Genomic DNA, 23,149 nt, shown 5'->3' on the forward strand with positions numbered 1-23,149 from the left:
ATTGAGAACCCACCTGCCAATGCAGGGGACATGGCTTCAATCCCTGATCTGGGAAGATCCCATATGTCCCAAGGCAACTCAGCCTGTGTGCCACAACTACTGAGCCTGTGCTCTAGAGCCCAGGAGCCGCAGCTCCTGGAGCCCATGTACTGAGAGCCTGTGCTCTGCAACAAGAGAGGCCGCCGCAATGAGAGGCCAGCATACCACAACTATAGAGTATTCCCTGCTCACTGCAGCTAAAAGCCCGAGGGCAGCAATAAAGACCCAGTGCAGCCAAAAATGAACAAATAAATAGATAGATTTTTTTTTTTTTTAAGTGAGGCTGTGATGGGAAGCGGTTCTTGGGACTAGCAGGGTGTGAGCAGAGACTTAACAGCAACACATCAGGCCTTGCAAACTACTTCTCCCCTCCGGTGATACATATCAACATTCCAAGGATGTCTGTTTAAAACCTGGCTCCCTGGGTGACAGGATGTGGGGGAGAAAAGATTCTAAGACAGTTCCACTTCATGCTGTCTCTTTCACCTTTTTTGCTAGTACACTGAGGACTAGGATCTTCAAGACCAAGGACAATGATCTCCGCCACTGGAAAAGGTGGATGAGTATCATCCCTGAGATTATCTCTTGCCATCTGGGATGACCGCCCTCTTTTGCTTTCAAGTGTCTCTGAATATTGAGTGAAAAATCACACAATCACTGTGTTGTTTTTTTGTTTTTGCCTTTAAAAAGCCTTCTCTACAGGCCGACAAGGGAGGGAGAGAAACAGAGAGTAAGGTGACACGAGGCTCACGTAAAGTCCTGCAGGATGACTCGGGCAGGCTTAAAGGGCACTTCTATGTTCTTATGCTGCATGACCTTCCAATTCAGGATATTTTCAACATCATTTTTCTTCACCAAAAATTGATCACAGTTCCGAATGGCTGCCTCCAGGAGAACTCTGATAGAAAATGGTAAGGATCCTAGGAATAAAAGGAGAAAGCATAACAAAACAAACAAAAATCCATGAGACATCTTATTATCAGAGCTCTTTAAAGCCAATCTCCATCCAAACTTGATACAAGGCAACATCCCCGGTAGTCTTTCAACAAGGAAAGAGAGTAAATTTAAACTGATTTCAACAATTTGAAATATAAGAATATTGAATGGGCTTGAGACATTCAGTTATTAGAAAATACCTGCAGCCTAGGCAAAAGTAAAATATTACAGTTAATTCTTTCATAGCCAGTGGCTGCCTAGCCTTGGAATCCAGTAACAGAGCTTCCCTTAAGTTATCATGAAGGAAATCAGTCTAGATTATTTAATTTGCTGTATTACTGTTAGTAAAATACACATACACACATACAGAGTAGTATTTGTTATGAAACCTCAGTGTGTAAAAAATGAGAAAATAACCCCTTTACGATGATTAAAATAAGACCAAAGAATAGTCATATATACCTTTCAAAGGAAATAAACACCTAAACTCCATGGAGTATGGTCATTGGTAACCATGTTTTTTAGAATAAGACAATGGTAATTTTTAAGAAAATTTATTTTGCTTATAAAAGAAGTGGTTCAACTTGATACATAAGAATTATTCACTAGTATTATCCAGAGAAGGAAAGAGTACAAAGGCAGAAAAGCATAGGAGTTGGGACAAAACAGGCTTGTGTTTTCATCCTCTTCCGCTCTTTTTGTTGCTGTTCAGTTGCCAAGTTGTGTCTCACGCTGCACACCATGAACTGTAGCACGTCAGGCTTCCCTGTCCTTCACTATCTCCCTGAGTTTGTGCAAACTCATGTCCACTGAGTCAGTGATGCCATCCAACCACCTTATCCTGTGTCGTTCCCTTCTACTCTTGCCCTCAGTCTTTCCCAGCATCAGGGTCTTTTCCAGTGAATCAGGTAGGCATCAGGTGGACAAGGAATTGGAGCTTCAGCTTCAGCATCGGTCCTTCCATTGGATATTCAGGGTAGATTTCCTTTAGGTTTGACTGGTTTGATCCAGTGGATGTCGGCAATTTGATCTCTGGTACCCCTGCCTTTTCCAAATCCAGCTTGTACATCTGGAAGATATACTTACTGCTAAAGCCTAGCTTGAAGGATTTTGAGCATTACCTTGCTAGCATGTGAAACGAGTACAATTGTGTGGCAGTCTGAACATTCCTTTGCATTACCCTTTGGGATTGGAATGAGAACTGATCTTTTCCAGTCCTGTGGCCATTGCTGAGTTTTCCAGATTTGCTGGCATATTGAGTGCAGCACTTTCACAGCATCATCTTTTAGGATTTGAAATAGCTCAGCTGGAATTCTATCACCTCCACTAGCTTTGTTTGTAGGAATGCTTCCTAAGGCCCACTTGACTTCACACTCCAGGAAATCTGGTTCTAGGTGAGTGATCACACCATCGTGGTTATCTGGGTCATTAAGAACTTTTTCCGTACAGTTCTGTGTATGCTTGACACCTCTTTTTAATCTCTTCTGCTTCTGTTCGGTCCTTGCTGTTTCTGTCCTTTATTGTGCCCATCTGTGCATGAAATGTTCCCTTGGAATCTCTATTTTCTTGAAGAGATCTCTAGTCTTTCCCATTCTGTTGTTTTTTCTCTATTTATTTGCATTGTTCACTTAAGGCTTTCTTATCTCTCTTTGCTTTTCTCTGGAACTCTGCATTCAGTTTGGTGTATCTTTCCCTGCCTTTCACTTCTCTTCTTTTCTCAGCTGTTTGTAAGTCCTCCTCAGACAACCATTTTGCCTTCCGGCATTTCTTCTTCTCGGGGATGGATTTGGTCACCACCTCCTGGACAGTGTTATAAACCTACGTCCATAGTTCTCCAGGCACTCTGTCTACCAGATCTAATCCCTTGAATCTATTTCTCACTTCCACTGTATAATCATAAGGGATTTGATTTAGGTCATACCTGAATGGTCTAGTGGTTTTCCCCACTTTCTTCAATTTAAGTCTGAATTTGGCTATAAGGAGTTCATGATCTGAGCCACAGTTAGCTCCAGGTCTTGTTTTTGTGGACTGTATACAGCTTCTCCATCTTTGGCTACAAAGAATATAATCAATCTGATTTTGGTATTGATCATCTGGTGATGTCCATATGTAGAGTTGTCTCTTGTGTTGTTGGAAAAGGATGTTTGCTCTGACCAGTATGTTCTCTTGGCGAAACTTTTGTTAGCCTTTGCCTGCTTCATTTTGTACTCCAAGACCAAACATGCCTGTTACTCCAGGTATCTCTTGACTTCCTACTTTTGCATTCCAGTCCCCTATAATGAAAAGGACATTTTTTGTTGTTGTTGTTAGTTCTTGAAGGTCTTGTAGGTCTTCATAGAATTGTTGAACTTTAGCTTCTTTGGCATTAGTGGTTGGGGCATAGACTTGAATTACTGTGATGTTCAATGGTTTGCCTTAGAAACGAACAGAGATCATTCTCCCATTTTTGAGACTGCACCCAAGTACTGCATTTCAGACTCTCTTGTTGACTGTGAGGGCTACTCCATTTTCTTCTAAGGGATTCATGTCCACAGTAGTCAATATAATAATCATCGTTATTAACGTCTCGCATTCCCATTTTAGTTCAGTGATTCCTAAAATGCCAATGTTCACTCTTGCCACTTTCTGTTTGACCACATCCAGTGTACCTTGATTCATGGACCTAACATTCCAGGTTCCTATTCAACACTGTTCTTTACAGCTTCGGACTTTACTTTCACCACCAGACACAGCACAACTGGGCGTCCTTTCCACTTTGGCTCAGCCTCTTCATTCTTTCTGAAGCTGTTTCTCTGCTCTTCCCCAGTAGCATACTGGACACCTACAGACCTGGGAGGCTCATCTTTCAGTGTCATATCTTTTTGCCTTTTCCTTCTGTTCATGGGGTTCTCAAGGCAAGAATATTGGAGTGGTTTGCCATTCCCGTCTCCAGTGGCCCATGTCTTGTCAGGCCCTGACTAGCAGGCACATGCCCTTCCGCTGTTCCATGTAGCTGGAGGACATGCCCAGTGCCCTGGCTGTCCCACTGCTGGTTCTCGTTGAGTGTGTAAACCTTCACTGGCTGCTGGGCGTGTTGGCCAACATTCCACCCGGGGGCCTGGGCAAAGGCCCTGCTGGAGCTGTTGGCTGGAGCTGACTGATGTTGGAGGAAACCCAGGAGCGCAGGGCTCCCCAGCCTCTCTGCTGCCACTGCTCGTCCTAGGGCCAATCCGCCACCCAGCGGCCTGTTGCCACTGGCTGCCTCCTACCTACATAGCTGTTATTTAACCATGTCATTGACTCTCTCTGGGCCTCAGCTTCCTCAGGACTTTTTAATGTTTTTGAATATAGCCTGACAGGCTTGTTATTCAGATTAAATAATATACATGTACAAACACTCTCTATACCAAGTGTTACATAAATGTTATATGTATATAATCATTATCTACTTGAAAATGAGCAATGTAAGAAGGGTGTGTGTGTGTATTTCTGTAGTTAATCCAAGACCATTCAGCCATTCTCTGCTACTCCCTCTTCCAACTCTCCTAAAGGCTGATTTATTAGGTAGTTTAGTTATTATGCAACTGATATGCCGATTGCTATCAGAGCATTTATATCAAAGAGCCATGTACCTACCATATCTGGAATCCTCCAATTTATTCAAATTGAAGAACTTCTTTCCTGGTTGTGCAGGATCCAAAGGCTCAACAAGGTGTGCAAATGGGTTGCTCATGATTCCTGATGACCAGGTGTCCCTGAAAAGGACAGAGAACATTTAATTTCTCCTCTCAAAGCTGGATCTTATTTATTCCAATGAGTATTTGCCCTCTTTAACAATTATGATACACACTGACTTCAAGAAATCACTTATTATCTTTTCAGAGTGGTGGGAAGGTGGGACACAAATGAATATCAGAATGATATTCTTAGCAAAGAAAATGACCTCTGTGAAGCTCCCGTGAAAGCTAGCATTTACCTCTCAAGAGTGTACAATTCCAAACTTCTTTTGTCTTATATCTACAACTTTCCAACATGATTGCACTGATAAGACATGAGGCAGAAGGGAAATGAAGGAAGTGTCACACGGGAAATTGCCAACACATGAACATCTGAGCTGGATTCATGCTTTGCTTGACAGGAGGTAAGAGGTAGGAGCAGGTGACATTGTACAACTACATAAAACCTGAACTCTGGGAGAGCAGGCTTGAAAACAGCTGGTTTCTTCTGTAACTGCCTCTGCAGCATTTTAAATAAACTTGTTAGTTAGAAGTCTTGTGGACTCACTTTTACATAATGGTAGCAAGAGTGTGTTCACATCAAGGAATCTTTAAGGTACCTGGTGGATGTATAAAAGGCCAGACTCCCAAGTAAGTCTGGAGAGGACCCTTTACCCCAGCTCTGGGCAGAACTTCTCCTGTATCTTTTTATAAATTGTAAGCGGTGAACAAAAAAGATCTGGCCTGAACCATACAGATAAACAGTGATTCAAATAACTATACGACTTAGAGCAAAACACTCCAGCGTAGGAGCTGGAAGACTTGCTTTCTAGATCTACCGCTTTGGCGAAAATCCTTACCAGTCCACTCTTCAGTCTTAATTACTATATAAGAATAGTAAAATTTCCTTACTTAATCCAAGGTTTTATGAATAAATATGAACTTTTGTCCAACCTTTTTTGGGGATGACTGATATGAAATGATCAACATATTACTATAAAATGAAACAAATGAAAAGATATGTATCTAGACAAACCCATCATAAATTGGAAATACCATAAGCTGAAATGCATTTAATGTACTACGCTACTGAACCTCACAGTTTAGCCAAGCCTACCGCGGATATTCTCAGGACTCTTTAACGCTAGCTTACAGTTGGATAAGATAACCCAACACAGAGTTGAATATCTCACGTAATGTATTGACTACTGTACTGAAAATGGAAAACAGAGTGGCTGTTTGAGTACAGAACGGCTGTGAGGTTGTTCATCCCGGTGATGGCGTGACTGACTGGGAGCTGTGGCTACAGCTACTCGCGATCACAGCAGAGTACAGTACTGCGTAGCACCAGCCCAGGCAAGGATCAAAACTCAAAACTCAAAGTGTGTTTCTACTGAGTGCCTATCGCTTTTGCACCAAAGTGGTAAAAAAAAAAAAAAAAAAAAAATTGTAAGCTGAACCATTGTAAACCGAGGACAGTTTGTAGAGAAAACAACTGTTTGTGAGGATGAACAGTGACAGTGGCCCTTGTCTCCAGAGACAGGCCCATGTTTTCATCAAGACACAAAACAGACTGGTTCCTTTAGGGAATGAGTGAGTTAAAGTTGCTCAGTTGTGTCCAACTCTTTGCGACCCCATGGACTGTAGCCTGCCAGGCTTTTCTGTCCACAGGATTCTCCAGACAAGAATACTGGAGTGGGTTGCCATTCCCTTCTCCAGGGGATCTTCCCAACCCAGGGATCAAACCTGGGACTCCTACACTGCACGCAGATTCTTTACTGTCTGAGCCAAGAGGGAAGCCCCTTAAGAGGGACAGAGGCCTCAAAGTCAGGACTGTGAAGACGACTCACATTCATCGAATATCCTTTGGTATTGTTTGCATTTTAAACTGAGGACAAATAAAGTTGTTTGAAAATGAGTTGAAACTTGAGAGCGAGAATGTGTTCATTCACTCTGTCTGAAGTCCAGTGCTGGGCTGTTCTGATGAGAGGCAGCTGAGTGAGGAGTAGCCCTGCCTTCCTGGAGTTCCCCGTGCAGGAGGGCCAGGATGGTCTGGGCACCTGTAATGGAGGGAGAATGCAGTGGAAAGGCATGTGTGTGTGAGAGAGACAGTGTGTGAGTGTGTGTGTCTGTGTAGAGGTGGAGTGGGTGGGGTGGGGGCGGGGAAACGGATCTGATCAGCACCTTGTTGCCAGGAGTGGCTTCTTTCCCCTGGACACACATTTTTTTTTTTTTTTTAATCTTTATTGAATTTGTTATAGTATTGCTTCTGTTGTGTATGTCCTGGTTTTTGGGCCTCAAGGCATGTGGGATCTTAGCTCCCCAACCAGGGATCGAACCGGTACTCCCTGCATTGGATGGCAAAGTCTTAACCAGTGGGCCACCGCCGTGGAAGTCCCATCCCACGTGGTTTTTGCTGGAGCTGCAATTTGGTGGGGGAGACTAAAGGCCAAGGGACTGCCTTCTCTAGGAATTCTGGAGCTGAAACTAAAGAAAAGGCCAGCAGGGGACGCTGGGGCATGCTGCAGCTCTATTTACAAAAGCACGCATCCCAGGTCATCTGCGGGAGAATTACCTGGGGATCGTTCTTGTTAAAAATAGACTCCTGAGTCCCAACCCCGCTCCCCAAGCTGCTGAATCAGAAGGGACTGGGGAAGCAGCAGGACCCAATAATCTCCCAGGTGTCTCTAGAAGGTGCCCAGTCTGAGAATCATTGCTGGACGGTGTGGAGGGTCAGGTGAGGAACGCCCACTTAGTTCAGAAGGCGGTGAGGTACCATGGAAGGGAGATGTGTAAGATGGTGAGGGAATGAAACCAAAACACCACCCCAGTTCAGGAAGGGGCCCTGAACAAGGGAAGCAGGCAGCGCCCGGCCAGGCAGCTCAGGCATTGCTTGCCCAGCCAAGGGAGCAGCACCCACTTGGCTCCAGCCACAGGCTGCATGCAGGAATGCCAGCCCAGTGTGGACGGTGTTCAAGCGAGGCTGGCAATCTGGATTTCCACCCAAACTCTCTTGATTTACAAATGTTGGTAACTAAATTTTCCTAAACGACTGAGTGGGCCTGCACCACAATGACCAAACCAAACACGCTCATGGGCGAGCCCTGCCCTGCGTTCTCACTCAGCCTGGCAGATGTTCTGGAGGAATGGTAAGAAACTAAAGAGAAAACTTGGGCCAGAAAACTCTGGAAGTGGTGGGGACCTTTTGCTGAACCAGGCATGGTGGGCAGGTCATACCTTTAAAAATTCTTAAGTAACATTGAATCATTCCTGTTTCTCTGTCAAGCCCTAAAGGGGGTCAGTTTGCCAAAATTTGATGGGCAAACCAGTTGCTAAATTGTACCCATATTTGCCATGATGCGGTGAGGACTCAACATGTCAGTTCGCTTCCCTGAAGCCTACAAATGTGGGCTTCCCAGGTGGCGCTAGCCGTAAAGAACTTACTTGCCAATGCACAAGGCATGAGACGCAAGTTTGATCCCTGGATCAGGAAGATGCCCTGGAGGAGGGCATGGCAACGCACTCCAGTATTCTTGCTTGGAGAATCTCATGGACAGAGGAGCCTGGCAGGCTACAGTCCATGGGGTTGCAAGGAATCAGACATGACCGAAGTGACTCAACACAGCTTACAGATGCCCCCAGCAGAGCTCTGGAAGTCTTACATGATTCTTGCTGTTCCTACCATCCTACAATGCCAGCTGGTATTTCAGGATGCATATATGTCTCCCTGGTGGCTCAGATGGTAAAGAATCTGCCCACAGTGCGGGAGACCTGGGTTTGATCCCTGGGTTGGGAAGATCCCTTGGAGAAGGAAATGGAAACCCACTACAGTATTCTTGCCAGGATAATCCCGTGAACAGAGGAGCCTGGTGGGCCACAGTCCATGGGGTTGCAAAGAGTCAGACATGACTGAGCGGCTTTCACTCATTCAGTCACATGTGGTGACCAATGTGGCTCTTATAGAAAACATGTTGTGTAACGCACTCTCCATCTGCCTCCTTTTTTCTTAAAAACTACATAATTATCTAGTTTCAGTACATAAATGAAGGAAATCTTGCTTGCAGAAGTTAGGAGACAGACGAACCAATTACTAATTACTAAGTATCAGGATGTACCATTGACTTCATACCATCTTCTATAACCCTGGCCACAACTCTGTAAATTTCAGCCTATCATTACTCTCATTTTACAGCAGAGAATAGTGCAGCTCTGAGACATGGATAGCTCACCGCAGGGCAAACATCCAGTTAGAGGCAGAGCTAGGCTTTGATCTCTGGCTTTCTCTACCAGCTCCTTGGGGCCACCTCTCTAGGTGTGGCAACTCCTCATCTGAAGGAGGTGCTGGCTGGAGGCCACCAAGCAATCCCTAGTGTTGATAAAAAGCCAAGAGACTTGCGGGCCTGCAAAATTCTCCTATAAGCCTCAGTTTTGAATACTTGAGTTGCCTTTCCTTCTTTCTAGGGCTCAGCCAGCACAGTGGCCTGGGCTGGGCATTGACTGCCACATGTCCCTTGCCACTCTGAGCCCCAGGTCAGTGGAAAGCAAGAGCAGCTGTGTTTTTGCAACCCCAAACTGGTTTTGCTTGGAAGTTGGGCAATGTCTACTCCCCGCCCCCCTCCCCCAACCCCTGCTTTAAACCTGGAGGGTTCTGGAAATCAGAGCCACTCCACAGTTTCACTCACTTTATCATTTGTATTTCATATGACATTATAGGAGTTCCCAGTGCTTCAGGAACCCCAAGAGGGAGCCAAAGTGACCACAGTCCAAGCAGGGTGTGAGGAGAAGGATCTCTGCCTTGGGGACAAGCCAGACCAGAATAGAATCTAGGTATCAGGGATATATGTAGGTCTGCCTGACCCTCTCCAGAACCCTCAAACCCCATCCCCAAGCCTCGAGTATTATTACTGCAGGATCTGCAGGCCCTAAATTATCCCGAGATCTGTGATTTTGCTAGAAACCCCACCAAATGGCCAGGGAATCCTGTCTACTTCCACATTCAGAGAAACCACAGACCCCATGGTTTCAATTCCTTTCCTATCTGCTCTGCATTGTTCCCTTTCTTCTGTTTTATCTAACCCCCATTCAATACTAATAAAAGAGAGGAATGAACAAACAGGATTGTTTTGGAGAGAGTGGAGTGTTATCCTAGGTTTCTTCTTTTATGGAAAGAGGAAAGGTTACTGTATACATGGAAATATGTTCGGGTTGCTGCCTCTTCTGTTCCACAGAATAAGGTGGTACTGCATGGAGGCAAAGGATAAAAAGAGGAAAAGAAAAGCAGAAAAGAGATTTTTTTTAAAAAGAAAGGAAAGCAGGGGAAATGTTATATTTAAGCAGCGAGTGTGCAGCTCATTCAGCACTTGTCCTTCCTGAATACTTGTGTTGAGGCCAGAATTGCTGACCTTTGCCTCTGAATCAAGTGGGACCCAGGGACAGTTCTTGAACAAAAGGAATCCAAGAAGAGACCTTTGTACTATCCCTGAAACCCTTTACTACATCTGTGCAGATTTTGAAAGAAAAGATAATTGTTTGGTAGAGAAATGGGTGTTTCTCAAAGCTAACCCATCCTGAAATACCAGCTGGGTCACTTGGCATGATCCTTACAGGTACATTCTGTGCACAGAGGAGTGGGAATGGGGTAGGGAGTGCTGGACACCAGAATTTTAAAGTAAATCACTAAAAATACTAAACAGTAGGCATGGGTGGGCAGATCTGAGACATTTACCAAGTGAACTGTGCTCCTTGTAAAAAGCTCCGTGCAGGGATCCTTTCCAGCTGCAGACAGTGTTGCTGCCAACTGATCTTTGGCCTTAGTTTAAGACATGGGTGGGAGACTTGGAGAGGCACCTTCACTCTGTGCACTTGCCACATGGCATTGACCCATCGCCACGCCCTGTGTGCTTATGCTCCGGCGCTCAGTCACGTCCGACCCTTTTGCAACCCCATAGACTGTAGCCCACCAGGCTCCTCTGTCCATGGGAATTCTCCAGGCAAGAATAGTGGAGTGGGTTGCCATGCCCTCCTCCAGGGGATCTTCCCAACCCAGGGATTGAACCCAGGTCTCCCGCATGGCAGGCAGATTCTTTTACCATCTGAGCCATCAGGGAAACCCACCACTCCCTAGGTGAGTATAGTAGATGCTGAGGATGTAATGAGATAAATCAGGGAATGTTGAGCCTTCCTTGAAAGAACCTTAGATATCACTAACATTCCCCCAATGAGGAAATAGAGGACCTAAAAAGAAGGTGATAGCCTGGGGGTCACAGGATTGTAAGTGGCAGAACGAGGAAGAAAATATATCTGATTTGCCTTCCAATTAAAAGTACATTTCCTTGGCAGGGGGTGGAAAAAAACTTAAAATCCTCCATAAATAGAGTTTAAAAAGTACTACTTAGACATATTACAGTCTTCTGGCACTCTCATGAGTTAGCTTTATAATCATTCACTGAACCTTCTATGATTCAAAATTCCAGAGAACTGACTGACAGCTAAACTTTGGGAAAACAACTTGTGGTTAAGTTTTTAACCATCTGGATGTTCTGGATGACTAGTTTATTCCAAGAGAGGCAGACGAGTAAGGGCAAATCAATCCTATAGATGTAAATATCAGACTCACATACTATTGTGTAAGTAAATAAATAAAAAAAAGAAAGATATAAAGTTAAGGTATACAGATAGTTAACAGGCACATGAAAAGATGTTCAACAGGGCTTCTCATCAGAAAAACGCAACCCAAGACCACAACGTCAGTGGCTTTGCAAATCAAAACCAGTCTCACACTGATAAAAGTGGATATCATGAAAAGAAGACATACAGATGGCTAATAAACACATGAAAAGATGCGCAACATCACTCATTATCAGAGAAATGCAAATCAAAACCACAATGACGTATCATCTCACGCCGGTCAGAAAGGCTGCTATCCAAAAGTCTACAAGCAATAAATGCTGGAGAGGGTGTGGAGAAAAGGGAACCCTCTTACAGTGTTGGTGGGAATGCAAACTAGTACAGCCACTGTGGAGAACAGTGTGGAAATTCCTTAAAAAACTGGAAATAGAACTGCCTTATGACCCAGCAATCCCACTGCTGGGCATACACACTGAGGAAACCAGAATTGAAAGAGACACGTGTACCCCAGTGTTCATCGCAGCACTGTTTATAATAGTCAGGGCGTGGAAGCAACCTAGACGTCCATCAGCAGACGAATGGATGAGAAAGCGGTGGTACATACACACAATGGAGTATTACTTAGCCATTAAAAAGAATACATTTGAGTCAGTTCTAATGAGGTGGATGAAACTGGAGCCTATTATACAGAGTGAAGTAAGCCAGAAAGAAAAATACCAATATAGTATACTAAAGCATACATATGGAATTTAGAAAGATGGTAATGACAACCCTGTATGCGAGACAGCAAGAGACACAGATGTAAAGAACAGTCTTTTGGACTCTGTGGGAGAGGGAGGGTGGGATGATTTGATAGAATAGCATTGAAACATGTATATTACCATATGTGAAACAGATCGCCAGTCCAGGTCCGGTACATGAGACAGGGTGCTCAGGGCTGGTGCACTGGGATGACCCTGAGGGATGGGATAGGGAGGGAGGTGGGAGTGGGGTTCAGGATGGGGGACACATGTACAACCGTGGCTGATTCATGTCAATGTATGGCAAAAACCACCACAATATTGTAAAGTAATTAGCCTCCAATTAAAATAAATAAATTAAAATTAAAAAAATACATATAGCATTAAAAAAAAGACACAATCTCATAATCTTTCAAGACAGGTGAATTAATAATATAACTATTTTTCATGAGAAAAAAGAAAAAAGACCACAAATAACAAGTGGTGGCCAGGATGTGGGGAAAAGGGAACCGTCACATGCTGTTGGTAGGAACGTCGATGGATACAGCCACTGTGGAAAGCAGTATGGAGGCTCTCAAAAAAAACGAAAACCAGAACTACAATACGATCCAGCAACTCCACTGCTGGGTATATACCCAAAGGAAACGCAAACACTAATTTGAAAAGATACATGCACCCCAACGTTCAAAGCAGCACTCTTTACAATAACTAAGATTTGGGAGCAACCTAAGTATCCGTCAACAGATGAATGGATAAAGAAAGAAGATGTGAGACACATATACACACATATGTAATATATATGTGTAATGGAATACTACTCAACATGAAAAAGAATGAAATTTTGCCATTTGTGCAAACTAGACTTGATGGAAATAAGTCAGACAAATACTATATATTATCACTTACACGTGGAATCGAAAGAATAAAACAAACGAATGTAACAAAACAGAAATAGCACAAAACAGACACAGAGATCAGCAGGGAGGAACAGAGGGCTCAGAAATAAACTCACACGCTGATGGTCAGTTAAGGAGGCAAGAATATACAATGCAGAAAAGACACTCTCTTCAGTAAGTGGTTCTGGGAAAAGTGGATGGCTACGTGGAAAAGAGTTAACATTAGGACATTTTCTAATACTATACACAAAATAAACTCAAAGTAGATTAGAAGCCTAAACGTAAGACCAGAAACCATAAAACTCCTTGAAGAAAACATCGGTGGAACACTCTCTGAGTTAAGCCACAGCAATATATTTTTGGACCTGCTCCTAAAGCAAAGGAAACAAAAGCAAAAATAAAAATAAATCACAGGATGTAATTAAATATATAGCTTTTGCACAGCAAAGGAAACCACTGGCAAAATGAAGACAACCTATGGAATGATAGAAAATATTTGCAAATAATATGACCAATAAAGGGTTAGTTAAAATTCAAAATACATAAACAGCTCATACAATTCAATACCAAAAAAACACACAAAAAACCCACCCAAACAACTCAATTAAAAAATAAGACCTAGAATAACCTATGTGAAATCTTAAAAATTAAACAAATTAGTGAATATTTAAAAAAAACCAAACTCACAGACATAAACAAGCCAGTGGTTAACAGTGGGGAAGAGAGACGGTGAGGAGAGCGAGACGGGGGAGAGGACTTTGAGGGATAAACTGCTATGTATAAGATACGCTACAAAGATGTACTGTACAGCACAGGGACTATAGTCAGCATTTTATAATAACCATAAGGGGAGTATAACCTTTAGAAATTGTGAATCACTATGTTATACACCTGAAACTTAGAAAAAGATCAGAAAAATATTGGTACAGTAAAATAAAATTTTAAAAACAGATATTCATTGTGGAAAGATTAGGATATGCAAGTGAACAAAAAGAAGAAAATAAGTCATCTGTAACACCATGGTGTGGAGTTTCATTTACCATGAATTTTAAATGTATTTGGATTTAAAAAAAAGTGGATTAGACCTCACATTGTTTTGTAAACTGCTTTCCCCCTACTCATCAGTAGACCACAAACATCTTCATGGGGCCATCACGTGATTTTTTTTTATATGGTATTTTATATCACTTTTAACTACACCATAAAAATCTCTCCTTCAGACATATAATAATTTATTTAAATTTCTTATTGTTAAAATATGTAGGTGGTGTCCAAGCATTAACATTCAAACATTGCTTGCAATCTTTGTATACACTTCTTTAGATAGGTCCTTAATCCAGTTCCTCAAAATAAACCCTGAGCTTTCAGTTCCTAGAAGTAGGACATCTGGGTGGAAGGATCCAATGGCTCCATTCGGATGCACATCACCAGGCTGCCAGGGAAAGGCTGTACCAATTTTATGACCCTTCTCTGAAGCAGAGAGTAAAAACAGAAGTGCCTAAACCAGGGAACGTAATTTGTCTTTATCTTTTCCAAATTGAGAGATTAAAAAGTTAATCTTAGGCATTTGTCTAATGGCTAGTAAAGGTGAGTACTTTTCCATCCTTCTGTTAGACATCTGAATTTCTTCTGTTAGCTCCCTGTCTGCCAGAAAGGTCAAACTGAGTGACGCTGAGATGGCTTCTGGTGACCAAATGTTCTCATATCCGAAGGGATGTCGCTGAGTTATTCCTGTGGATGAGACTCAGCTCTGTAATTCGGGAGAGGCAAGGACTGCCCTTGGCTTCTACCTGATCTTGAGACCTGCAGTCTACAAGATTCCCCTTTACAAGAAGGGAGCCCTGACAATCTGATGCACAACTTGACCCCATGCTCACGTGCACTGTGAACCTTGCTGTTTAGAGCCGCGCAAGTGACCAATTCCTGACATCATGGGCAAAATCTTTACTGGGATCAGTGAACTCTCTACCTATAACCCAGACCATTTCCAAGCCCAGGCAGCAGTCTTGCTAATGGCTTTTGTGAGGGAGACTGAGTAGCTTATAACTGTCGCTCTTGCTAGAAGACTGTTATTGTAGTTGTTTAGGTGCTAAGTCATGTCTCTCTATGACCCCACGGACTGCAGCACACCTTCACTATCCTTCACTTCCCTGTAAAGGACTGTCTCCCAGAGTCTGCTCAAACTCATGTCCATTGAGTCAGTGATGCCATCCAACTATCTCATCCTCTGTTGCCCTCTTCTACTGCCCTCAGTCTTTTCTAGCAGCAGGGTCTTTCCCAGTGAGTCAGCTCTTCACATCATGTGGCCAAAGTATTGGAGCTTCAGCTTTAGCATCAGTCCTTTCAAGGAATACTCAGGGTCAATTTCCTTTAGGATTGACTGGTTGGATCTCCTTGCAGTCCAAGGGACTCTCAAGAGTCCTCTCCAGTACCACAGTTAGAAAGCATCAGTTCTTTGGTGCTCAGCCTTCTTTACAGTCATCCAACTCTCACATTCATACGTGATTACTGGAAAAACCATAGCTTTGACTAGACGGACCTTTGACGGCAAATTGATGTCTCTGTTGTTTTTTTAAAGATTTATGTATTTGGCTGTGGTGGGCCTTTGCTGCTGCACACAGGCTTTCTAGTTGCTGAGAGCAGGGGCTACTCTTCAGTTGCAGTGCTTGGGCCTCTCACTGCGGTGGCCTCTCCTGCTGCAGAGCACAGGCTCTTGGGTGTGCAGCTACAGTAGTTGTGGCGTACGGGCTCTAGAATGCTGGCATGTGAGATCTTCCCGGACTAGGTATTGAACCCATGTCCCCTGCATTGCAAGGTGGATTCTCAACCACTGGACCACCAGGGAAGCCTTGTCTCTGCTTTAGGTTTACGCTGTCTAGGTTTGTCATTGCTTTTAAGGAGCGTCTTTTAATTTCATTGCTTGCAGTCATCATCTGCAGTGATTTTGAAGCTCAAGAAAATAAAGTCTGTCACTGTTTCCACTGTTTCCCCAACTTTTTGACATGAAGTGACAGGACTGGATGCCATGACCTTAGTTTTTTCTATGTTGAGTTTTAAGGCAGTATTTTCACTCTCTTTTTTCACCCTCATCAAGAGGTTCTTTAGTTCCTCGTCACTTTCTGCCATAAAGGTGATGTTATCTGCATATCTGAGGTTATTGATATTTCTCCCAGTAATCTTGATTCCAGCTTGAGCTTCATCCAGCCTGGAATTTCTCAAATATACTCTGCAAAGAAGTTAAATAAGTAGGGTGAAAATATACAGCCTGGACGTACTCCTTTCCCATTTTTTTTTTTTTTCCTTTCCCATTTTGAACCAGTTCATTGTTCCATGTCCCATTCTAACTGTTGCTTCCTGACTTGCATACAGGTTTTGCAGGAAACAGGTAATGTGGTCTGGTATTCCCACCTCTTTAAGAATTTTCCACAGTTTGTTGTGATCCACACAGTCAAAGGCTTTAGCATTGTCAATGAAGCAGATGTTTTTCTGGAATTCCCTTGCTTTTTCTATGATCCAATGGATGTTGGCAATTTGATCTCTGGTTTCTCTGCCTTTTCTAAATTCAGTTGTACAAACTAAGTTCTTGGTTCACATACTACTGAAGTCTTGGAGGATTTAAGCATTACCTGCTAGCACGTGAAATGAGTGCAACTGTGCAGTAGTTTGAACATTCTTTGGCATTCTTTGCCCTTTTTCGGGATTGGAATGAAAACTGACCTTTTCCAATCCTGTGGCCACTGCTGAGTTTTCCAAATTTGCTGGCATATTGAATGCAGCACTTTCACAGCCTCATCTTATAGGATTTGAAGTAGCTCAACTGGAATTTCATCACTTCCACTAGCTTTATTTGTAATGATGCTTCCTAAGGCCCACTTGACTTCACATTCCAGGATGTCTGGCTCTAGGTGAGTGATCTCACCATTGTGGTTATCTGCATCATTAAGACTTGTTTTGTACAATTCTTCTGTGTATTCTTGATACCTCTTCATCTCTTCTGCTTCTGTTGGGTCCATACCGTTTCTGCCCTTTATTGAAGGACAGAAGACTACCTGGCACCACACACCAGCTGATAGTGATGGTATCTGTTTGGCACAGTCAGCTTTGTAGAGATGTTTGCAATAGGTGAATGATTTTAGCTAAATGCCAATGATTGGATAAAGTAAGATTCACCTTTTCAGGTCTCTTTCCAGGCTTTGGAGTATATAATTCTAATTACATTTAGCTGCTTCTGCTGTCAGAGTTGAATCCTCTTAGCTTATTTTGTAATAGAGAGAGAAGCATGGATGTGAACAAATCCTATGACCAACCACAGGATTCCCAGGCACCAGCAGGAAGGAGCAGAGGAAAACTGTAACCCAGGCAGCAGAACTCCTGTCAGTAGTGGGGTGGGGTGTCTCTTGTGCCATCCAAACACTTCATTTAGGAAGAGAAGGGAAGTTGGGGACAGACAGGTATACACTGTGTATTTAAAATGGATAACCAACAAGGACCTACTATACAGCACAGGGAACTCTGCTCAATGTTATGTGGCAGTCTGGATGGGAGGGGAGTTGCGGGAAGAATGGATACATGTATATGTATGGTTGAGTCCCTTTGCTGTTCACCCGAAGCTACCACAACACTGTTAATAGGCTGTACCCCAGTACAAAATTAAAAATTAAAAAAAAAAAAAAAAAAAAACTATAGGTGGGGAGAAAGGGTTGGGGGTGGGGTGGAGACTGTGCATATAAGTTCCCTGGAAAGTTGGTATAGTTTGAAAGGCTTTCAGGTGATTCACTGAGAACCTCTGTGCTATGGTCTAAAGTACAGACAACACGCCCTCTGAATTATTTATTGAGCACATCCAAGACACACAGAGTGGATTTTTAAAATCTGTGCAAACATCAGAAAAAGGTTTATTCTGTAGTTCATATGGTTTATTCACCTTGCTTCTCATACTTTCCTAAATATACCCTTCCTGATTTTTCCTAGCTTCCAATCCAAAGTAACATAACATCACTGCATCTCTTAGAGTTTACTTCAGTTCACTCTCAAGATTAGCTGTGCTTCATTTTCTTCTGTTTAAAGAGAAATTAATTGGTCCCGCTCCCAAACTGACTGCTGTGTATCTAAACATCATGCTACTTATAAACAGCTTTTTGTCAAAAGTGAGATTCCAAGGATGTCTATGTAAATATAAACAAGATTGAGGTCAGAAGCATTCAGGCCAGCAAACCACCATGGCTAGTCGACTTGGTTCTTTTACAAACGAGAGAGCTAGAAATGTTAGTTTTTTTTGCTTTATTTGATGCAGATGCATCTGGGAAGCTGGAAGAGCTAAACATCTCTGAATATTCCCAGCATGTGTGTGTTAGTCACTCAGTTGTGTCCGACTCTTAGCGACCCCGTGAACAGTAGCCAGCTAGGCTCCTCTGTCCATGGAATTCTCTAGGCAAGACTACTGGAGTGGATTGCCATTCCCTTCTCCATGGGATCTTCTTAACCCAAGGACTGAACCCAGGTCTCCTGTATTGCAGGCAGATTCTTCACTGTCTGAGCCACCAAGGAAGCCCAATTTTCAGAGACCAAATCATTTCTTTGATCTTCCTAGCTGTTCATAAAAGTACTGGGGGAAAAAAACACAAAAAATAATACAAAAATCTCTTAAATGTGATACTTGGAACCAAAAGAATTTTAAAGGAGAAGTCATAAGTGCAATTATCTATTTTGGGAGAGAATGGAAAAAAAAAAAGGTAGTGCTGTTGTATGAAAAATGGGGCAAGAAAGGATGGTCATGTCCTAGGTCTCGAGTGGCCAAGTGAGGGCCCTTGGCGTTATGCAGGAAAGAATTCAAGGTGAGCCACAGTAAAGTGAAAATGGGTTTATTTAGAGAGACACAGTGTGGGCAGTCTCAGAAGGTGAGAGGTGGCCCTAGGGCATGGGGTCCTCTTGGAAAGTTAGACCAGACCCCGGGTGTAGGGGTGGTTAGTTTCTATGGGCTGGGGAATTTCACTGGATACTGGATGAGGAGGAGGAATATTCTATCTTGGTGAGGGGGTGGGGATTTCCAGGAATTGGGGCAATTCCCGCTTTTTGACTTTTTATGGTTGGCCCTATAACTCTCATGGCACCTGTGAGACATTTAGCCTATGCTAATGTATTACAGGGCTTCCCTGGTGGCTCAGATGGTGAAGAATCTGCCTGCAATGCAGGAGACCTGCATTCAATTCCTGGGTCAGGAAGACTCCTGGAGAAGGGAATGGCAACCCACTCCGGTATTCTTACTGGCAAATTCCATGGACAGAGGAGCCTGGCGGGCTGCAGTCCATGGGATCTCAAAGAGTCAGACACGTAGCATTAACATGTTACAGTGAGCGTACAATGAGGCTCCAGGTCTGTGGGAAATAGAATCTCCTGCCATCTTGAACCTAGTGGTTTCTACCCAGCTCTGTCATATCCTCAGGATGTTATTCTTTCAGAGGTTGCACCCTGTCCTCTTCCCTCCTGTCTCAGTGCAGAAGGAGGATCTTGGAGAAGGAATGGCTTTATAACAATATTAGCAAATCCATCAGCACATTTTTCTTGGGCACTAATTAATGCAAGGTGCACTTTACAAAAATTAATGAGACTCTGCCTTCAGAAAGCTTTGCAGTCACACAATAACTTGTCACTCTGGGTTACAATTCTAGCTTATCACAAATTAACTTATCACAACTTAACTTATTATAATTTTAACTAACTCTTTTGTCTCATCCTGGACCACTGGCCAGAGCGCTCCAAATATATTCCTAGTTTTTTAAAAAGCTGTAACAGTTTTTGAAGGATTTAGTTTCATTCGATGGAGAAGAAAATGGCAACCCACTCCAGTACTCTTGCCTGGAGAATACCAGGGACAGAGGAGTCTGGTGGGCTGCCGTCTATGGGGTCGCACAGAGTCGGACATGACTGATGCAACTTAGCAGCAGCAGCAGTTTCATTCGAAATAAGCCACAGAACCTTTCTGGGCCTCAGTTTCCCAGTATGTAACACAGGGTTACTTGATGATCTAAAAAGTCCCTTCTGAGTGAAAAAAATTCTATAATTCATTCATCTATTTGTTCAATATATCTTTACATTAACCATGTAATATGTTTTAGGCACTCAGGAACAAAATTGACAAAGCTCCCTCATGGTGCTTCATTTCAGTAGGGGGAGACTAAACAAATAAATACAGAAACAGAACGTCAGACTGTGACCAGTTCCATGGATAAAGCAGGACACGGCAGTAGGGCATGTTCTGTGAAGCGTTATCAGGAGATCAAAGAAGACCTCACTGACATGGAGCCACTTGAGAAAAACTGTGGAGGAAGTGAGGGGAATCTGGAGGAGGGGTCAGATCACGTGCGAAGGCCCTGACGTGGCGTCTGAGGGAAGGCAGAAGTGGGTGAGCGAGGGCAGAAAAGGAGAAGACTGAGGTGGGGTGTAGCAGAGCCTGTCACTGTAGGAACTCGGGCTAAGGGACAACCACAAAGCGCGCTCCTAACTTTACACGTGGTTTAAGCTCTACATTTCCAACACCAGAATTTAGGTTTGGTAAGATGTTAACTCATAATATGAAAACATCTGATTGTCATTTAAGAAGTAGCTACTTCCTGAAATCTAACCTTTCCGTTCTCCAAACTTCATTAAGTCACATTGGAAGTTTTCAGGATGTATCATAGAAGTGATCATGACTCACTCAGCAGATGTGCACAGCCACAGCCAAAGGCAGTGGTCAGAATCTGTGTGGACCAGCACCCTGTGACCACGGCACTGTCTGATCAAGCCCCCCTAGCCTCTTTGAGGCTCAGTGCCCAAGAGGGCACAACATCATATGCAATTCCCAACACAGAAAGCTTGCCTGACACATCTTTTAAGCTCATTTTAAATTAACTACAGTAGCACAAACATAGTTATTTTTATTTTCTGGTATCACTATGAGCTAATATAGATAGGTTCACAAGAAAGTCTTGGTGAACTTCACATTTATTATTCTGGAGATGCACTGAGAAAGGCAAGTCACTGTGGGGTCATGGAACATTTGTCCAGAGAATACAGAAAGAAGCAGGGCAGAGAGGGTCTTCCTTGGTGGTCCAATGGCTGACTCTGTGCCCCCAGTGCAGGGGGCTCCAGTTCGATCCCTGGTCAGGGGACTAGATTACAGGTTGCAACTAAGACCCGGTTCAGCCAAATAAATAAATAAATAACTTTTCAAAAAGGAAGCAGCAGCAGCAGCAAGGGCAGGACCCACCAGAACCAGGCATCCTAACTAGCCCACTCTGGACCTCATCCTCTTCTCTTTGAGGCCAGTCCTCTTTAAGGCTGCCCTTCTTAAACTGCGGTTCCCTCCCCTGCAGCAACCCACCATCACCAGTACGGTTTCCAAAACGAGACCTGCAGAGACCCCAGCCAAGCCCTGATGTATCTGAGTCCCAAGGGCAAGGGAAGCGACGTGAGTCCCTCGAGCTCCTACCTCATTTAGTAGTTCCTTGGTAATGAACTTCCCTAACTCAAATTTTAGAAATTAGAAAGAGTGTCACCACAAAAGGTGGTGGCAAGTGTCAGGCTGCCAGAGGTCACTCTGGGCAGCATTTCTCTCCATGAATTCACCGAGGTTCTGAAGTGATCTGCCCCCACCCACTTCAGCACTGCTGGGATCCAACAGTGATGACTCATGCTGGTCAAGTTCGCAGAAGTTTGAGCTATAAACCCACATTTCTTGGTTTTCCAGAAGAAAGGCAGCTGCAGGGAGGACCTGATGCTACTGTTTTCTTTCCCCACAGTCAGGTGGTTAGGAGCGGGAAAGCAGCTGCCAGATAGCAGGCGTGCTGAAAGGGAACTCAAAGTCAAGTGCATCCGCCCTTAAACCCAGCTCTTGAGCAATAATGCTCTAATCCCCTCTCAGTGGCCCACAGGGCCACGTAGCATCCACATGCAATGGCCACTTCACTGAGTCAAAGATGGGACAAGTATTAGAGCAGCATTTGACGACGATGCACCTGGTTTCTGAGCTGCTGGTTTGTCCAAGAAAAGGCACTATTGCAGATTCAGTTTTACATTCGACCCTGAAAGACACTGATTTGACATTGATGGGATAAAGACATAAGCGCTCCCCCCGCTTCCCCACCATCTTCAGTTACACACAGACTGGTCAGGAGGCTATGACACGATCAAGCAGTCCATCCTGCAGCAGTGGTGGATGCAGGCCGATAAAGGGAATTCTACGGGGGATTCCCTGGCGGTTCAGTGGTTAGGGCTCCACACTTCCACTATAGTGGGCATGGGTTCAATCCTTGGTCAGGGAACTAAGATCCCACATGTCTCACGATGCTGCCAAAAACAAACAGACAAAAGAAGCATCTAAGGAGAGCACCTGATCCAGTATGGGACGGGGTCAGGAAGGCCTCTGGGGACAGGTGACACCATGCAGGAGACTTGGGGAACTACACTGAGGGAGGGAGTCAGGGAAAAAATGTTCTGGGCAGAGAAGACAGCACATGTGAAGGTATGGAAGTGAGACCCTATGGATGTCACAGAGCTGTTCCACGAGTCTGAAGGAAATGTTCATGATGGCGGGGCTCAGAGGAGAGGGGAGGGGTGGGGCCCGTATCACGAGGGACCTCAAAGAAAGGCACAGAAAAACTTGAAGGCAGGCACGTTAAAAGGGTCTTAGCTGAAATCTTCAAGACCTGATTGGATATTATACATTACTCTGGTAGAGGTGGCTTCCCAGGTGGCGCTCATGATAAAGAACCCACCTTCCAATGCAGGAGACATAAAGAGATGCGGGTTGGATCCCTGGGTAGGGGAAATCCCCTGGAGGAGGGTATGGCAACCCACTCCAGTATTCTCGCCTGGAAAACCCCATGGACAGAGGAGCCCGGTGGGCTACAGTCCATAGGTTGCAGAGTAGGACACGACTGAAGCGACTTAGCACGCACACACGCTGGGTGAGGTAGGAGCTGACTTGGGGGAAGGATGCTAGATTGGCGTCAGGGAGGCAGGTTATGGTGCTGTTGCAGTCATCAAGTCAGAAGTGGAGGGCAGGGCAACAGATCCCAGGGACAGCTAAGAAAGGAGAACGGGCTGAGGGTGGGGGAGGAAGAGAGAGATCTAGCATGGCTCCGTGTGCCCCATCTGGGCAAACTGGCAGAGCTAATGACCGTGATACACCTGGGTACTGGTTTCAGACGGTGAGTTTGCCTTGAAGAGGAACGGC

At 44.0% G+C, this 23,149-nt stretch overlaps 1 protein-coding gene across 2 annotated transcripts in view; it reads right to left on the bottom strand.

Annotated features, from left to right (window-relative positions):
• The window catches only part of ACO1 (aconitase 1), a 64,958-nt gene that overhangs the window by 34,386 nt on the left and 7,423 nt on the right, over positions 1-23,149 (bottom strand). For both annotated transcript variants that reach the window (XM_086414887.1, XM_086414886.1), the window contains exons 2-3: positions 4,591-4,709; positions 791-959 (exon numbers count right to left, since the gene is read on the bottom strand). In XM_086414887.1, coding sequence (XP_086271013.1) covers positions 791-959; positions 4,591-4,687 — 266 coding nt within the window. In that variant the 5' untranslated portion in view covers positions 4,688-4,709. The remainder of the gene's footprint in view (positions 1-790; positions 960-4,590; positions 4,710-23,149) is intronic.

The sequence above is a fragment of the Bos grunniens genome, chromosome 8, assembly GCF_055505025.1.
Source record: "Bos grunniens cultivar Pamir isolate PY7600 chromosome 8, Bosgru_T2T1.0, whole genome shotgun sequence".
In the NCBI taxonomy this organism is placed as follows: domain Eukaryota; kingdom Metazoa; phylum Chordata; class Mammalia; order Artiodactyla; family Bovidae; genus Bos; species Bos grunniens.